The 19,828-nt window shown below is 39.3% G+C and overlaps 1 protein-coding gene across 1 annotated transcript in view; it reads right to left on the reverse strand.

The window, feature by feature from the left end:
* LOC117429766 (potassium/sodium hyperpolarization-activated cyclic nucleotide-gated channel 4) overlaps nt 1–19,828 on the reverse strand; it is an 81,535-nt gene that overhangs the window by 32,259 nt on the left and 29,448 nt on the right. Inside the window, exon 4 of the mRNA XM_058998411.1 lies at nt 144–362. Within this exon, the coding sequence (XP_058854394.1) occupies nt 144–362 (219 nt within the window). The remainder of the gene's footprint in view (nt 1–143; nt 363–19,828) is intronic.

A 19,828-nucleotide genomic window follows, 5' to 3' on the forward strand; every position in this document is an offset into this window, starting at 1 on the left:
TACTAGTAGTTACTTTACCTAACCAGTTTCACAGCCGTGTGTAGTAGATAGTGCCTGTCATATAATGCTTTCATCTCTATTGGTTGATGGGTTTGGACTCTGTATTTGGTACAAACCAATAAATATGAGAGTGTCAGGGTTACCTTTTCCTGGTACTGGCGGCGTGAGGAGTCCAGGGATTGGATGAGCGCTGTGGCATGGCCGATGAACATGGCGTAACAGGTGGCGCCCACGATCATGCTGAGCATCGTGAGCCACACGTCCGTCATGCCGCTGGGGGCCTGCTGCCCATAGCCAATACACAGCATGTGACTCATTGCCTTGAAGAGTGCGAAGGAGTACTGCTGGCCCCACGTGTCATTCTGCAAAGGGAAAGACAGGAGCCATGATCACACTAGAGACTGCTTTAATAAACCGCTTAATGAACCACTGCCAACTGGCGCAGCACATCCCAGTCCCAAGCCTGTTCAAGTCCCAACCCTTGTATAGTCCCAACCCGGGTATAGTAATAATAATAATAATATTAATACATATTATGCACAGGAGCGGGGAGTACCCCGTCACACAGTTATACTTGATATTATCGGTAGTGTATTTTGCATATCACACTTACATGCTGAACACATGATTCAATGTTTGCAGGTTTCTCTTCGGTTATCTGCAGGGTCCAGCCTCGCAGGCAATCACACAGTTTGACAGCAATTCCTAGTGGGGGGGGGGGGGGGGGGGGTCACAAATCTGCTCCTGGAGTCCTCCAGGTTTTATAAATATCATTAAATAATAAACTGACCTGGAAAAAGCTTAATCTGACGTAAACTGGTTCAATTGAGTCAGTTCTGGTTCAGATGGAACAAAGTCCAACCCAGAATGGTGCACCCCTGCCCAAAGATGTTTTTCTGCAATGGTGACTACCAAAGACTGATACCAGAATGAATGTTACTGTTTATTATATCCTGTCTAAAACAGAATAAATGAACAGCTCACTTTGTTTCCAGGAAACTGATTCTGTGTCGATTGTTCCTGGTTTAAAATGGCTCCTACAAAAAAATACAATTCACAAGGGAGCAGTATCCTGTCTGTAGAGCTATCGAGGGAGCCGGTGTCTTGATCCGATAACGCTGCATGCAGGCAAGGTAGATTCAGTTCAGCACAGCTATGATGTGATGTGTATACATGCTTTTCTTGCATTATAAGAAGAAAACTGGGTCATTTGTCTGCTTGCGTTTTGTATCACAAATGTGTGAAAACAAAATCACAACCAAAATCTCAGAGATATGCGAAATAATTTACAATATGGACACATTTATTGCTGTTCTAATAACAAAGCCACTGTGCTGGCTACATGCATTATCAGCAAATAATCACATTATAGCTATAAAAACAAGCAACTATACATTTAAAACTAAAAACCTCCCAGGCAATGCATTTAGCAAATATTAATCTTGTCCCAAAACCAAATAAAGACCTCTTAGATTGTAAAAATTACAGACCAGTATCACTTTTATAGTGTGATTTTAAGATTCTCTCTCATATCTTAGCAAATCGGCTTAAAAATGTAATGGACAATATTGTACATTCAGATGAAGTAGGTTTTGAAAAACAGATTTTCATCAAGACATATCTAGAATGTGTTACTTTTTATTATTTGTTTATTTAGCAGACGCCTTTATCTAAGGCAATTGTATCAACTGCAGAGTCAATTACGTCTCACCCTAAAGATGGAGCACAAGGAGGTTAAGTGACTTGCTCAGGGTCACACAATGAGTCGGTGGCTAAGTCGGGATTTAAACCAGGGTCCTCCTGGTTACAGGCCCTTTTCTTTAACCACTGGACCACACAGCCTCCTGTGTGGTACACTTTAACTTTATCAGAGACAGCAACGTTCCTATGATGGCTGTTTATATGCTAAGAACGCCTTTGATAAATTAGAATGGAATTACTTTCTTCTACAGGAAAATTTGTTTTTGGGGCAAATTTTCAGAAATGAGTCCAAATATTGTACGACAACTCTGTTGCTAGAATTGCTACTGGTGGAGACACATCAAATCCAATTATTTTAGAAAGTGGTATTCATCAAGGATGTCCTTTATCTCCAGTGCTGTTTATAATTGGCTTAGAACCTGTATCAGCTAGCATTTGGCAAAATGAGAGAATTCAAGGAATAGGTCCTCCTAACTCTTGTCACAAAATGATGCTTTAAGCAGATGACATCCTGTTAACAATCCAAAATCCGTCAGATTCATTGCCAGTAATATGAGAATTTATCAGGATATTCTATAAATTAGGTCAAATCTGAAGCTCTCCCAGTATCTAAATCCTGTTTTCCTTCACAATTAAAATAATATAACTTTGCTCGGCCCGGTAATGGAATTAAATATTTAGGCATAGTTGGTCATACAAATATGACAGAAACAGTAAAACTAAACATTATACCTGGGATAAATAAAATAAAAGTAAAACTGGAAACATGGAATAAATTACTACTCCCGCTTTGGGGAAGATGAGACATATCAAAATGGCAATAATGGCAGTTATAGCATATCTACTTTCAGATACCTTTAGGAATTCCCAACATGTATTTCAAACAAATTAACATTTTATTTGTTAATTTTCTATGGAATTTGGGAAAACCCTAGGCTTAAAATAGAGACATTTTTATAGCAACGCAAATGGTGGCTTGGGCAACCCCTTCAGTGCTAGGGGGCGTACAGCGTAAAAATTACCTCTTAAAGAGCTAGCATACGTCCTAAAATAAATCTCACTGTAGCACCGGCTGTCGGCATTCAAGTGTGTAGAGGGGTTTAGCTCTCAAAATATGTGAATGGTGTACGGTGACGTCATTTAAAAAGTGCATGTATCGGTGACGTCATTTAAAAAGTGCATGATTGACGTTAAACTTCCCTGTAATTTCTCCGTGTTATTCAATGTCAGATGCGGAAGTCAAATAAGCAAACAAAAAGGTTTGTATTATATTTCTTATAGTGCTTTGATTGGTGCAACTTTTGATGGATACAACATTTAGGGGATCTAAGGACTTATTTTTTGTAGCAAACTTAATCTTACTTTCAATAGTTATTTTTAGAACTGATCGATCGCTATTGATTACTGTATGCTGTCTCTGTTGTACCTTGGCTTATGCGGTAGTAACTCAGTGCTTGGGCATGCTGTGTTTGACCAATCGCTTCTGACATTTTAAGATATGTGTGGGAGGGTTTAGTCTCTCAAACGTGTGAATGGTGGATTGATCACGTCAATCAAACTATAAATGATTGATGCCTAAACTGGCCTATAGGATTTCTCTGTGTTGTTCAGTCTGGAATCCAGTAAGTCAAATAAACAAACCGAAGAGTCTTATATTTCGGATTGTGTTTTGATTTGAGCAAATTCTGATGGCTACAGCATTTAGCAGACCCACAAGATATATTTTTGTCAAATTTTATTTTATTTTCAACAGTTATTTTCAGAACTAATCAATCATTGTTGATTGCTGTATGTCCCAGGCTGTGCTGCACCATCCGCAGTAATAATAATATTATAAAATATGTCGGTGCCCTAAAGGCTGCGAGTGAGTAATTGCTTACAATATTTTAGAACATGTGTAGGGGGATTTAGTCTTTCGAAATTATATTTTGAATTTAGTTTTTGTCTACATCTAAAAATATATATAGTTTACATATTGACCTGATGAGGTTCTGTTTGAAATGTTTATTATTATTATTATTATTATTATTATTATTATTATTTATTAATACAAATGTTGACGCAACCATGACAGAAACATACTAACTCTATTCTTTTTCCTCCATAGATAAGTAACATATTAGCAATGCAAGACACATGCAATTTGTCTAATTACCATGTTAGGAAATTACTTTTTTAGGACTTTAAAGTGGCACAGAAATTGTAATTTTTCATTTTTTCCCCATTTAATCTGCAATATCTCAATCAGTAGATATGCCCAAGTAAATTATATCATTGAAAAGTCCAGATTGTGCTGATATATATATATATATATATATATATATATATATATATATATATATATATATATATATATATATATATATATATATATTGTAAAAGACTCACCCTCACTCGGGTTCGTTGCCCCTTTAAGAACTTGACCCAGAGACGAGAAATGGATTTTTTCAGCGCTCACGCGCTATTTTTTTAATAAACACCAAAAGTAAACAAAACAAAGTACACAAAACAAACACCTAGCTCTTTCTGAGCACTAACTACACACGCAGGAACCTAACTATCACAGGACGGCTAAGCCGTTTCCCTGTACCACAAAACTTAAGCACACAAGTTTGCACTGTACCTTTCTCGGGACTGCCAGGAAGCAGAGCACTCCTTTCTGCCTCCTTCTCTTTAGCAGCCTCAAGCATACTGCCTGTTCTCCTTTTAAACTCCGCACCTGGGCCTAATTTCTAATAACGCCCAGGTGCGGATGATAACTAACAATAAAACAATTAAACAATTGAACAGAACAATTAAACAATCCAAATCAACACAGAGCATTACTATAGCAGGGAGGTTTTAACCCCCTCCCTGCTGTTTCTCATAACCCGCTATGTTACAATATATATATATATATATATATATATATATATATATATATATATATATATATATATATATATATATCAGAAAACCTTAACTTAAATCGAATTCAAACCCTATTAGTCTTGAACTTGTTACTCGATACTAAAAAGGCTATAATGATGCTTTGGAAAGAAAAGGAGCCACCACCACTTACAATGTGGAAAAACATCACACTGCATGTCATTCTGTTAGATAAAACTCACTAGAGTGGAGGGAATTCAAAGAAAATACAATACTTTGGTCAGATGCAATTAAATATTTAACAGATACTGATATGTAATACACAAGAGACTATTTATTTATTTATTTCAATGTTATTGAAATGTAATATGTACTATATACAACTTGTCTAAGAGGCTATAGGTATTGGTATTATTTTAATTTTAAATTGTATGGTAAAGATGTTGCAGTTTCTTCGGAGTATTAAGGTAGAGAATTCAACTTTAGCATAGTGATTTATGTATTGTTTATGTATTCAAAAATTAATACAATTTTATTCCGAAAAAAAAACAAGCAACTCATGCACAGACCTTTGAATGTGATTTATTTTGAACAGCAATCAGGGCCATGATTGTTGGTCACCATTATCAATTCAACAAAGAAAATGTTTAGTGTGCCAATTATTTTCCCTCTGTCGCTCTCCCCAGTTTACACTGTCCAGTTATGTTCCCTCACCATAGCAATTCCCCACATCTCAGGAGAACTAAAGGTCAGTGTGGGTGTCCTCTGATCGCACAACCAGGGTAATCATCTTTTTACACCTAGGAGGGTGACTGCAGATGTTGGTGAGTTCCTGGCCTCTGAAGGAAAAACAGTCACTGAAGATTTTGCCTCCCTAACTCGTGGCAACTTTGCACTAAATAATACAGTGCACCCTCGCTATAACAAACCTGTTGGGGTCCAAGCCTTTTGTTTGTTATATCGAGGGGTTTGTTATAGCGAAAGGACAATCAAAATGAACGACACGCTGTTGGAATATGTTAATGAGATGCGATTGTGAATAAAAGTAGAATTACATGTACCTCTTCATCTCATGTATGCAGTATTCTGACTTTGCTTTGTCCTATTTGTTGAAGAATTAAAACGAAGTTCAGAAAGCACAACCTATATTCACAACAGAGATAAGCCTGGTTACTCCTTTTTTTCAAACAATCAATATTGTTTCCAGCTTTGTTGCAACAGAAAATGATTTTTGTTTTGGATGTATAGTTTCACAGGGCTCACTTTTTTATAAAGACAAAAGAGTTGACTTCACTGCGGAGGTGGTATCCCATGCATACAGACCGGGATGTTGACAGTGTGTGTTTATATGATCTTTTTTTATTATTTTTTATTTGGAGTCCAGGGGCCAGGTTCGTTATAGCCCAAGGTTCATAATAATGAAGGGTGTTATAGCGAGGGTGTGCTGTATTACATTAACATATTGAATTACATAACGTTTTGTAGTTATCCATATACTTAACAAAAAACAGACATAAATTGAATTTTGAAATCTAACATGAAATACTGTACTACTATTATGGCTTCCGGTAAACTCTTGCGATATCATTTTGCAGTTTCTTTGTTAAATAAAAAACAAAACACAAGTTCCTTCAGCAAGCCAGACGATTACATTACATTACATTAAAAAGTCGTGGTGCCAGAGCTGACACAGGTGCACCACAACATTGTTCACCATCACTTGTATAGCTCAGGTGACTGTGAATCAAAGCTGTTTCCTACATTGTTTCCTGATCCCACAGTTTCATAAAAACATGCGCTGTAGCCGGGAGAAGGCAGAAACCCTAGTGAAGAGTGTACTAGCCCCACTGTCCTTGGAGTTTGTTGATGATCTTAGCAAAAGCGAAGGTCCATATTTCTCCATTTCCAGTGATGCCTCAAATAAAAGGTGTCAAAATGTACCCATTAGCGGTTCGATGCTGGACACCAAAACAGTGTCGACAGGATCAAGTGTTTGACCTTTACAGATACAGTGATGAGACAGCAGAAGGCACCTCAAGTGCTTTGCTTCATAAACTTAGCTGTCAAAAACTGACATTTCTTCATACTGTGCTGACAATGCTAACGTCAACTACAGCAAGCGCAACGCTGTGAATCAGAGGTTGATGAAAGAAAAGCCCAACATCTTACCTGCTAACTGCCCAGCACACATACTACACAATGTGGTGAAACACGCAGCGACACTGAAAGAGGATGTTGAAATGGTATGTAACTTTGTCGACCTGGGATATGCCTCTCTCCTCCGCCACGTCGCTGGCTGAGCCAGCTCCCAGCGATCAACACACTGCTGAGCACATGGAAGGCTGTAAAATGCTGTTTTGTTTTGCTTGGTTGTGAGGAGTGTCCCCGCAGCTTATGGAATAGGATGGCAAAGAGGATGGTGAGCTCTGTGGCATCGAGGTACATATTTACCTCTTGAAAGTGTTCAATAATGCAGTTCTACGCCTGGAGAATGCCAGTACCAGCCTGTTAGTTCCATGCCATTATGGATGGATAACGCAGTACCAGCCTGTGAGCTCCATGCCATTATGGATGGATAATGCAGTACCAGCCTGTGAGCTCCATGCCATTATGGATGGATAATGCCAGTACTACATCTGGAGAATGCCAGTACCAGCCTGTGAGCTCCATGCCATTATGGATGGATAATGCAGTACCAGCCTGTGAGCTCCATGCCATTATGGATGGATAATGCCAGTACTACATCTGGAGAATGCCAGTACGAGTCTGTGAGCTCCATGCCATTATGGATGGATAATGCCAGTTACCGGCGTAGATTTAGCTAGGGACGGTAGGGACATGTCCCTACCAATGTCAAGGGACCGTTGAAATGTCCCTACCAATAATTTTGATAAATCTGAAACGTCTTTTGTCAAGTCATTTTATCCGCTTCACAAAGGGTTAACTCTCTCAAGATCCCCTTGTTGCTCCTCCCTCGCGGTGAACATTTGAATAATAACGTTTCAGTAATAACAGTGACGTGCCCAACGATACTCCCGATTTCGCCCTTTGAGTGCAGCGAGTTATTAAAGAGAGAAAAATAGATACTGGTAGCTTTAAAAAGAATGGCACCCTGGGATTTGTAGGTGTTTGGTGGGGTTTTGGGGTGCAATCAGCAGACAAGAAAACTACAAATTCCATAATATGCATCACTGTAACACAGACTCAGTGCGCGGCCGACGTCAGGGACCAAGCAGAGTCTGTGTTGTTTTCATTGAGGCGCGAAAGTACACAAGGACTCGGGAGTGAAAGGTAATTATCCGGGTTTAAAATTAAAAAAAAAAACTAGTCACTCTCAAACGGTGTATATTGTGCCACAATTTTCACATTTACTTAAAAAATAAGAATAAATATAATCAGTTTAATTCGATATTTAGTTTGTGTTTGTTGGTTAATGCGTTGTCACAGTATTTCTATCCTCCACCTTACTTTGTAACTAACTTACTCCTTGCTTGATTTTTTTTTGTATCGTGTGTGTAAAAAGCGAACACGAACAGTGTATTTGATTGAATGGACAGTGTGACTATCCAGGAGGCTCAATAAACGCACTATATTATATAGCCAGGAATAAAATATATATATATATATATTAAAAAATTAAATTAAATTAATAAGGGGGGGCAGATGTAAAAATAAATTTCAGTGGGGCGTGAGTAAAAAAAGGTTGAGAACCGCTGGCTTAGGCTGGAAAGACACTCAAGTTGCCGCTTGCCGGTCAGTCTGATTGTGAGTGTGAGCCACTGACTGAATGAAACAAAGGTGCCTGGGCTTAAGGTATTGTCAGCAACATAGTTTGACATTTCTTCATACTGTGCTGACAATGCTAACGTGTGAATAAACCTACCTACCTACCTAATGGGCAGGTAGGTAGGTTTATTACGTTAGCGACCCATTGCTAGCTGCTAACCCCACGTCCTTGGTGGCTAGCTAGCTAGCTTCAGGGTTCGTACGTTATTCTGGAAGTCTGGAAAAATGCCAAACTGATTTCCAGGGCTTGAAAATGCTTGAAAAACCATGTCTCCGTTATGAAAGTCTTGAAAAAGTCTGGAACTTTACTAGTATCACGGGAGAATGAAAATAATTCCGTGTTTATTTTTATTTTTTATTATTAATAATAATTGATTTTGAAAGAGGGTCAGCAGCGACAACTGTGTAAGCAATTTGATAGTAGTAGCAACTATATTGCTTTCGACCAAATCGCGCGAGGATTGCCCCGTGTATCACCGCTGACAACGTCATCACAACTCAAGCAATCCTATCCAGTCAGCACACTGGTATATGTCACATGACCCTGTCTGCTCCAGTGAAACGAAGGGCAAAAGAATTACAAGCTACTGTACTCTGTTCACCCAGATTCACATTTTGTTATCTTGTCGTTACCTTTATTAAATCATTAACGTTATTTCCCAACCCAGGGGGGAAAAAATATGAATACAAAACAAGTTATTGTCATCACTGACTGTCATCGCTTTTTTCATTTATTTAATGTGATTAATAAAATGTACCGGTAATTGTATTTTAAATGTATGGTGCTTGCTTGTAACTTACAGTCCCAAGTGCAGCAACAGTCTCCAAACCGTCAGCTGAGTGTAGATATACTATTTACATCCTCGCTATATGGCCTTCATTATACGATTAAATACTGATTTAAAAAATAATAATAATAAAAAAAAAAAAATTATAAAACTGCTGCTGATGTTGGCTTGTACAGCTCTATGCAACCGACACGGCAAAGTAACATTGATGTGTGTGTGTGTGTGTGTGTGTGTGTGTGTGTGTGTGTGTGTGTGTGTGTGTGTGTGTGTTTTTGTCAATAAGGAAACACAAAACTGAAGCTTTGTTAATGCTTTTTTTTGGGGGGGGGGGTTGTACTGTGTTCTTCAACGAATAGGATATAGCCAGAGTACTGGATGCAGCATAACACAAATAGGTACTGTACTTGTAATTCTACTTTTATTCACACAATCTCATTGCTGTTATTATTATTATTATTATTATTATTATTATTATTATTATTATTATTATATAAGTGGTAGTAATGACACATACTGTAATAATAAAGAAAATCAAAGAATAAAAACAGTGCTAATATTATTAATAATCTAGCTAATGCCTTTATCCAAGGTGACTTCCTTAACTTACTCCAGCAGTTTATATTGTTCGTTTTGTATTGTCCTTTTACTATAGTGAACAAAAGGTTTTGAACCCAAACAGGGTTGTCTGGTTTTAATATACTATTGGTACCATTATACTATCCTATTTTGGCACAAGTATACTTGCAGTATACAACTTTTTATATTCTCTTTGTAAATAATGCAACATAGTTCTCAAATATTGGGCATTTCTTAGATTGTATCTTCTCTTTTGCATACCTGCATTGTCTCTTGCTAGATATGCATCTCCAGATTCTAACAAATACTTTTAGAAAACCAGGAGCAACTTCTTCTCTGGATCAAAAAGCTATAATGCTCTGCGGCTGCCCGCCTATGTGGATAACATTAAAAAAAAAACTAGTAGAAACTAACTAAAACACAAGTCTGGGAAAAACAAATGGAAGTCTGGAAAAACTACGGAATTTTGATGTTGAAAAAGTGTATGAACCCTGTAGCTTGTTTCACAGCTAAATCATTGTGAGAGAGAGTGAGAGAGAGTGAGTGTGCATGTGCGTGAGCATGTTTTGATATCGTCAATCAACTAATGTTAGCTAATCACTTCAGTTTGGCTTTAGGTGACTAAAGCAGAATGGCAGCCAAAAAAAGAAAGATGGACATCAGGACGTTTTTTACAAAGTGTAAGTAGGAAGATGTCGTTAAAGTAATAAACACAGTTGATAATGATTCTCATAGCAAATGTAAAAATAATTTACTAATGAAGTTAGCAGAGTCATACTTTCTCTCTAAACAGCATGCATCAATTTATCATTTTATCAGGTGAATGAAGCAGTGCAACCTGGTAAAAGCAGTACAGAGGCAGGTGGAGCAACAGGGTCGCAGGTGAGGTCTGTAATGACTTAGTGATTATAACAGTGAAAGTGTTAGACTCAATTTTAAGCTATATTATTGTTTGAGGCACATTGTGATATGATAGTAGGCTAATGCTGTATAGTAATACTCAGCAAATAAAGTTAGCATAGCCATATATTTTCTCTTTCTATGGCATGCATCAATTTATTATTTTATCAGGTGAATGAAGCAATGCAACCAGGTGCGAGCAGCAGCACAGACACAGGAGAGGCAGGCAGAGCAATAGGGTTGCATGCTAGGAAGGATGTAGACAGCAACAGTGACAGTAGCAGTGACAGTGAGAGTGGCAGTGACGGTTCCAGTGAAGATCAATGTAGCAGCGAAGATGTCAATGTTATGGACATTGTTGAAAACAAGCCAAACCAACCTGACCCTAAGTATATAGAAGTACAGAGATTGTCAAATAAGGTCCTGCGTTTTCAAGACAGCTGGTACAAGCAATATTCATGGCTTCACTATAGCCCCTCCTTGAAAAGAGTTCTATGTTTCCAGTGTGTCAAAGCATACAACATCAAGAAGTGCACATTGGAAAAAAAAGCAGACACTGCTTTTTTCCTCAAAGGGATTCAATAACTGGAAGAATGCTCTAGTTAGCTTTGATCGTCATCAATGTAGTAAATCCCACCATCATGCTGTCACAGTTAACACCCAAGAGGCAAGGCCAATAGATGCACAGCTGTCAAGTGTCTGGGCAAAAAAACAGAAAGAGGCAAGGCATTGTCTTGAGAAGATTGTGGGTTCAGTGCAGTACCTTGCTAGGCAGGGTGGAGCCTTTCGAGGCCATGAAGCAAATGATGGGAATGTATTCCACCTTTTAAAATTCATAGGGAAGGATGACCCCACTCTCTCTACTTGGTTATCCCGTTGTCATGATTATGCCAGTCCTCAGGCCCAAAATGTGTTTTTGAACTTGTTGGGCAATACAATTGTCAGAGACATTGCAATATCCATCAGGTCTCTACCAGTTCTGCAGTACTCCATAATAATTGATGGCACTCAAGATGTAGCAGGGAAAGAGCAAGAGTCTGTATGTTTCAGATATGTGGACCATGATCTGGTGCCACATGAGTTATTCACTGGTTTGTATGCAGTCTCAGGGACCACTGGAGAGGAGATAGCAAAAGTAGCTGTTGATGTCCTTTTGAGATTGAATCTTCCAATGTCTGGCTTATGCGGTCAGACATATGATGGTGCTGCCAATATGGCAGGGAAGTACACAGGAGCACAGGCTGTGCTGAAGAGACAGCAGCCATTGGCTCTCTATGTGCACTGTGGTGCACACTGTTTGAATCTTATCACACAGTCTGCTTGCACAGCCTCTCCCTTAATACGTGACTCCTTGCAGTGGGTCCATGAGCTGGGGAATCTGAGCAATCAATCAGGAAAATTCAAGGCGATGTTTGAGGTAAAGGCAGGATCAGAAGGACACCACACAACACTAAAACCACAATGTCCGACCAGGTGGACGGTCCGAGGGAAGGCTGTGAACTCAGTTCTCTGTCAGTATGACAGTGTGTTGTCTAGTTTGGAAGAGATGGCTTCTAATGGATCAGACACAGGTGTGAGGGCTAATGGTCTCCTAGACAGATTCCAGAAAGGGAAAACTGTCCTTGGACTCCTTCTAGCATCAGAAGTGATAGGGGAACTAGAGTGTTTGAATAAGTCTCTGCAAAAACAGACACAAACCATTGCAGGAATGCAAGCTGCAATAGAGTATGTTAAATCCAATCTTCAAGGCAAAATAAATAAGGAAAGCTTCCAGGATGTGTTTGACAAGGCAGTGGCAATGGTTGACTCCCTTGGTATTGAGCCCATTCAAATGCCTCACCAAAGACAGCCACCGAAATGGTATACTGGTAGGGCAAGCCAGCATGCTCCAAAGTCACCTGAAGAATACCACAGGATTGAATTCTACAAAATGTTAGACACAGTGGATTTGCAGTTTACAGAGCGGTTTAACAAGACAGATTTACAAATCCTTCTGAAACTGGAGAAAGTTCTCCTTACTGGGGAAATGGATGAGGTTGTAGATCAGTACCCAGAGCTGAACAGGGAGAGTTTGAAAGTGCAACTACCTATGTTCCTCTCAAACAACACCTACAAGTCCAGCGCTCAAGCTGCAGATATCCTAAGAGGAATGTCAGTTGAGGTTAGAGGCTTGTTTGATCAGGTTGAGGCCCTTGTTAGGCTGTTGTTGGTCATTTCTGTGTCCTCAGCAGAAGCTGAAAGAAGCTTCAGCGCACTCAGAAGACTGAAAACGTGGCTCAGATCCACAATGTCACAAATGCGCCTAAACAACGCTGCAGTGTGCCATGTCCATCAGGACAAACTGGACCTTATTGATCTCAGAGCGATCTGCCAACAATTTGTTTCTGTCAATGACAGACGTAGGCATGTGTTTGGGTCTTTTACATAGAAGCAAGGAAGAGGAAGCTGCACTTTTCAGCAGGAGGAAGCAAATGTAGCTGGCAAGCCAGCTAATGTTAGCTAGGGATAAATGTTTGTGTCAGATAACTACAGACCTAAAAGCAAGACTGTTAACTGCACTCTATGTGAATAAACCTATAACTGTTTTTTGAAACTTATGCCCTCTACAATGCAGTATCTTGTGTGTGTGTGTGTGTGCGTGCGTGCACGTAAGCGTGCATGTGCACATGCTTGTAGTGGCAGGGGTATTGGTAGCTTACAGTAAGGCTGGGATAGGTTATAATTCAGGTTATTAGTAATTCTATAGCAGGGATGTCAAACCAGCTTACAGGAGGGCCACTTTATCATAGTGTTTTGAGTGTATACCAGCCAACTTCATGTCAATCAAATTGTCCTTGATTCATGTCCAGCATTCATTTCAAGCCCCCAGAAGTGACCATTTAATAGCTAAACAATTTCTTCCCGGGCGAGCATGCCCCTGGACCCCCTTAGCGACCGCGACTCCGCCCCCATAAAAAATTGTGTCCCCACCAATGTTCAAACCAAACCTACGCCCTTGATGCCAGTACTACATCTGGAAAATGCCAGTACCAGCCTGTGAGCTCCATGCCATTATGGATGGATAATGCAGTACCAGCCTGTGAGCTGATGATCAGGTCTTTGGTTCCACGGTCCAGCGTGCACTAGATGGAATGATGAACTCCGAAGCAGAAAACCTCTGATAAGATTTCACAAAATGTTACAAATTTGCCATCAAATAGGTGGAGAATTGGTTTCACTTTTCTACTGAGGGCTACATGCACGTGATCCAGTGCGTGGCTGTCAAAGGTAATCTGGGGTCCGTTTTTTTTCTGGATAACAGTGATCTGGATTTTGTAATCCTATATTTGGTGATCAAGATTACTTTTATCTGGATCGTTTTGATCCGGTTGTTCAGAAAATGTCACTGCTGGATTACATTTATCCAGATTACAAATAATTACGATTACGAAATCCGTTTTTTTTTTTTTTTTAAAGTAATCTCGATCACAATATATGTTCTTCAACGAATAGGATATAGCCAGAGTACTGGATGCAGCATAACACAAATAGGTACTGTACTTGTAATTCTACTTTTATTCACACAATCTCATTGCTGTTATTATTATTATTATTATTATTATTATTATTATTATTATTATTATTATATAAGTGGTAGTAATGACACATACTGTAATAATAAAGAAAATCAAAGAATAAAAACAGTGCTAATATTATTAATAATCTAGCTAATGCCTTTATCCAAGGTGACTTCCTTAACTTACTCCAGCAGTTTATATTGTTCGTTTTGTATTGTCCTTTTACTATAGTGAACAAAAGGTTTTGAACCCAAACAGGGTTGTCTGGTTTTAATATACTATTGGTACCATTATACTATCCTATTTTGGCACAAGTATACTTGCAGTATACAACTTTTTATATTCTCTTTGTAAATAATGCAACATAGTTCTCAAATATTGGGCATTTCTTAGATTGTATCTTCTCTTTTGCATACCTGCATTGTCTCTTGCTAGATATGCATCTCCAGATTCTAACAAATACTTTTAGAAAACCAGGAGCAACTTCTTCTCTGGATCAAAAAGCTATAATGCTCTGCGGCTGCCCGCCTATGTGGATAACATTAAAAAAAAAACTAGTAGAAACTAACTAAAACACAAGTCTGGGAAAAACAAATGGAAGTCTGGAAAAACTACGGAATTTTGATGTTGAAAAAGTGTATGAACCCTGTAGCTTGTTTCACAGCTAAATCATTGTGAGAGAGAGTGAGAGAGAGTGAGTGTGCATGTGCGTGAGCATGTTTTGATATCGTCAATCAACTAATGTTAGCTAATCACTTCAGTTTGGCTTTAGGTGACTAAAGCAGAATGGCAGCCAAAAAAAGAAAGATGGACATCAGGACGTTTTTTACAAAGTGTAAGTAGGAAGATGTCGTTAAAGTAATAAACACAGTTGATAATGATTCTCATAGCAAATGTAAAAATAATTTACTAATGAAGTTAGCAGAGTCATACTTTCTCTCTAAACAGCATGCATCAATTTATCATTTTATCAGGTGAATGAAGCAGTGCAACCTGGTAAAAGCAGTACAGAGGCAGGTGGAGCAACAGGGTCGCAGGTGAGGTCTGTAATGACTTAGTGATTATAACAGTGAAAGTGTTAGACTCAATTTTAAGCTATATTATTGTTTGAGGCACATTGTGATATGATAGTAGGCTAATGCTGTATAGTAATACTCAGCAAATAAAGTTAGCATAGCCATATATTTTCTCTTTCTATGGCATGCATCAATTTATTATTTTATCAGGTGAATGAAGCAATGCAACCAGGTGCGAGCAGCAGCACAGACACAGGAGAGGCAGGCAGAGCAATAGGGTTGCATGCTAGGAAGGATGTAGACAGCAACAGTGACAGTAGCAGTGACAGTGAGAGTGGCAGTGACGGTTCCAGTGAAGATCAATGTAGCAGCGAAGATGTCAATGTTATGGACATTGTTGAAAACAAGCCAAACCAACCTGACCCTAAGTATATAGAAGTACAGAGATTGTCAAATAAGGTCCTGCGTTTTCAAGACAGCTGGTACAAGCAATATTCATGGCTTCACTATAGCCCCTCCTTGAAAAGAGTTCTATGTTTCCAGTGTGTCAAAGCATACAACATCAAGAAGTGCACATTGGAAAAAAAAGCAGACACTGCTTTTTTCCTCAAAGGGATTCAATAACTGGAAGAATGCTCTAGTTAGCTTTGATCGTCATCAATGTAGTAAATCCCACCATCATGCTGTCACAGTTAACACCCAAGAGGCAAGGCCAATAGATGCACAGCTGTCAAGTGTCTGGGCAAAAAAACAGAAAGAGGCAAGGCATTGTCTTGAGAAGATTGTGGGTTCAGTGCAGTACCTTGCTAGGCAGGGTGGAGCCTTTCGAGGCCATGAAGCAAATGATGGGAATGTATTCCACCTTTTAAAATTCATAGGGAAGGATGACCCCACTCTCTCTACTTGGTTATCCCGTTGTCATGATTATGCCAGTCCTCAGGCCCAAAATGTGTTTTTGAACTTGTTGGGCAATACAATTGTCAGAGACATTGCAATATCCATCAGGTCTCTACCAGTTCTGCAGTACTCCATAATAATTGATGGCACTCAAGATGTAGCAGGGAAAGAGCAAGAGTCTGTATGTTTCAGATATGTGGACCATGATCTGGTGCCACATGAGTTATTCACTGGTTTGTATGCAGTCTCAGGGACCACTGGAGAGGAGATAGCAAAAGTAGCTGTTGATGTCCTTTTGAGATTGAATCTTCCAATGTCTGGCTTATGCGGTCAGACATATGATGGTGCTGCCAATATGGCAGGGAAGTACACAGGAGCACAGGCTGTGCTGAAGAGACAGCAGCCATTGGCTCTCTATGTGCACTGTGGTGCACACTGTTTGAATCTTATCACACAGTCTGCTTGCACAGCCTCTCCCTTAATACGTGACTCCTTGCAGTGGGTCCATGAGCTGGGGAATCTGAGCAATCAATCAGGAAAATTCAAGGCGATGTTTGAGGTAAAGGCAGGATCAGAAGGACACCACACAACACTAAAACCACAATGTCCGACCAGGTGGACGGTCCGAGGGAAGGCTGTGAACTCAGTTCTCTGTCAGTATGACAGTGTGTTGTCTAGTTTGGAAGAGATGGCTTCTAATGGATCAGACACAGGTGTGAGGGCTAATGGTCTCCTAGACAGATTCCAGAAAGGGAAAACTGTCCTTGGACTCCTTCTAGCATCAGAAGTGATAGGGGAACTAGAGTGTTTGAATAAGTCTCTGCAAAAACAGACACAAACCATTGCAGGAATGCAAGCTGCAATAGAGTATGTTAAATCCAATCTTCAAGGCAAAATAAATAAGGAAAGCTTCCAGGATGTGTTTGACAAGGCAGTGGCAATGGTTGACTCCCTTGGTATTGAGCCCATTCAAATGCCTCACCAAAGACAGCCACCGAAATGGTATACTGGTAGGGCAAGCCAGCATGCTCCAAAGTCACCTGAAGAATACCACAGGATTGAATTCTACAAAATGTTAGACACAGTGGATTTGCAGTTTACAGAGCGGTTTAACAAGACAGATTTACAAATCCTTCTGAAACTGGAGAAAGTTCTCCTTACTGGGGAAATGGATGAGGTTGTAGATCAGTACCCAGAGCTGAACAGGGAGAGTTTGAAAGTGCAACTACCTATGTTCCTCTCAAACAACACCTACAAGTCCAGCGCTCAAGCTGCAGATATCCTAAGAGGAATGTCAGTTGAGGTTAGAGGCTTGTTTGATCAGGTTGAGGCCCTTGTTAGGCTGTTGTTGGTCATTTCTGTGTCCTCAGCAGAAGCTGAAAGAAGCTTCAGCGCACTCAGAAGACTGAAAACGTGGCTCAGATCCACAATGTCACAAATGCGCCTAAACAACGCTGCAGTGTGCCATGTCCATCAGGACAAACTGGACCTTATTGATCTCAGAGCGATCTGCCAACAATTTGTTTCTGTCAATGACAGACGTAGGCATGTGTTTGGGTCTTTTACATAGAAGCAAGGAAGAGGAAGCTGCACTTTTCAGCAGGAGGAAGCAAATGTAGCTGGCAAGCCAGCTAATGTTAGCTAGGGATAAATGTTTGTGTCAGATAACTACAGACCTAAAAGCAAGACTGTTAACTGCACTCTATGTGAATAAACCTATAACTGTTTTTTGAAACTTATGCCCTCTACAATGCAGTATCTTGTGTGTGTGTGTGTGTGCGTGCGTGCACGTAAGCGTGCATGTGCACATGCTTGTAGTGGCAGGGGTATTGGTAGCTTACAGTAAGGCTGGGATAGGTTATAATTCAGGTTATTAGTAATTCTATAGCAGGGATGTCAAACCAGCTTACAGGAGGGCCACTTTATCATAGTGTTTTGAGTGTATACCAGCCAACTTCATGTCAATCAAATTGTCCTTGATTCATGTCCAGCATTCATTTCAAGCCCCCAGAAGTGACCATTTAATAGCTAAACAATTTCTTCCCGGGCGAGCATGCCCCTGGACCCCCTTAGCGACCGCGACTCCGCCCCCATAAAAAATTGTGTCCCCACCAATGTTCAAACCAAACCTACGCCCTTGATGCCAGTACTACATCTGGAAAATGCCAGTACCAGCCTGTGAGCTCCATGCCATTATGGATGGATAATGCAGTACCAGCCTGTGAGCTGATGATCAGGTCTTTGGTTCCACGGTCCAGCGTGCACTAGATGGAATGATGAACTCCGAAGCAGAAAACCTCTGATAAGATTTCACAAAATGTTACAAATTTGCCATCAAATAGGTGGAGAATTGGTTTCACTTTTCTACTGAGGGCTACATGCACGTGATCCAGTGCGTGGCTGTCAAAGGTAATCTGGGGTCCGTTTTTTTTCTGGATAACAGTGATCTGGATTTTGTAATCCTATATTTGGTGATCAAGATTACTTTTATCTGGATCGTTTTGATCCGGTTGTTCAGAAAATGTCACTGCTGGATTACATTTATCCAGATTACAAATAATTACGATTACGAAATCCGTTTTTTTTTTTTTTTTAAAGTAATCTCGATCACAATATATAGGATTTCGTTTTGGTAATCCGATTGTACTTTTAATCACGATTAAATGTTGCAATTGGGTTTTTCAGAATTTGAAGAGGAGATAAGGATTACTTTGGTCCAAAATACCAGGATTATTGCGAGCCTACTGCGGAGGTGGATTTAGCTTTTAAATGATCATAAAACTTTGAAATTTTGTTTGAATTGTCATAGCAAACACATGCTATATGTCCAAATAGAGTGTTAGAATATAATATTTACATATTTATTTAAGTTTTGTATCCATGCAAGCAAAAAGGACAACACTTATTTAGTGGTATAGCTTTAATAAAAAGCATACACATACGCCTTCACATACGCCTCCTTAAAGCTTGTCTGAGAGATGCTGGACTCCCGACCGATGAGGAAGACGATGAAGATGTCTAAAAACACATCCTTTTTTCAAAAGTTTGATTTTTATTCAATTTAGATGTAGTTATTTAATTTTTGCTAAGTAGGCATAAATAAAATAACCATTATTTGCATGCGTTATATGTGCACTAACATTAAAAGTGATTTAGATTTTGTTAAAAAAAAGAATATTAAATAAAAAACTGGATTTCGTAATCATGATTATTTGTTATCGGGATAAATGTAATCCAGCAGTGACATTTTCTGAAAAAATGGATCAAAACAATCCAGGTAAAAGTAAGTAACACAAAATATAGGATTACAAAATATAGGATTACAAAATCTGGATCACTTTGATGTAGATTAAAAGTTTTGAAAAACTTGAAGCTGTGACAGCAACACATCTCCTGAATGCCATGATCAGGACAAGCTGTATGGCGAGTTCTGCAGCGTTAAAGAAATTGTCAAGAAGCTGGAGAAAGAGAAGAAGTTTGTCAGTGACATCTGGTCCAAAGTGTTCAAGAAATTGAGTGCTGCTGATTTTAGTAATATGAAGAAACGAATTTCATTTGAGCTCAGGATACCAGTTAGTAATGCTTACACTAACGACATGTTGTCTGGATGGGTGTCGAATGGACTGATGAGAGGAATCGCTCCACTGTTGACTTCATACAATGTGAGACACGGGAGAAAACTGAATTTCAACAGGTGTTGCAAGGGATTCTACCATTTCATCATAGGAAACAAATCTCT

This window comes from Acipenser ruthenus, chromosome 24, assembly GCF_902713425.1.
Source record: "Acipenser ruthenus chromosome 24, fAciRut3.2 maternal haplotype, whole genome shotgun sequence".
NCBI lineage: Eukaryota > Metazoa > Chordata > Actinopteri > Acipenseriformes > Acipenseridae > Acipenser > Acipenser ruthenus.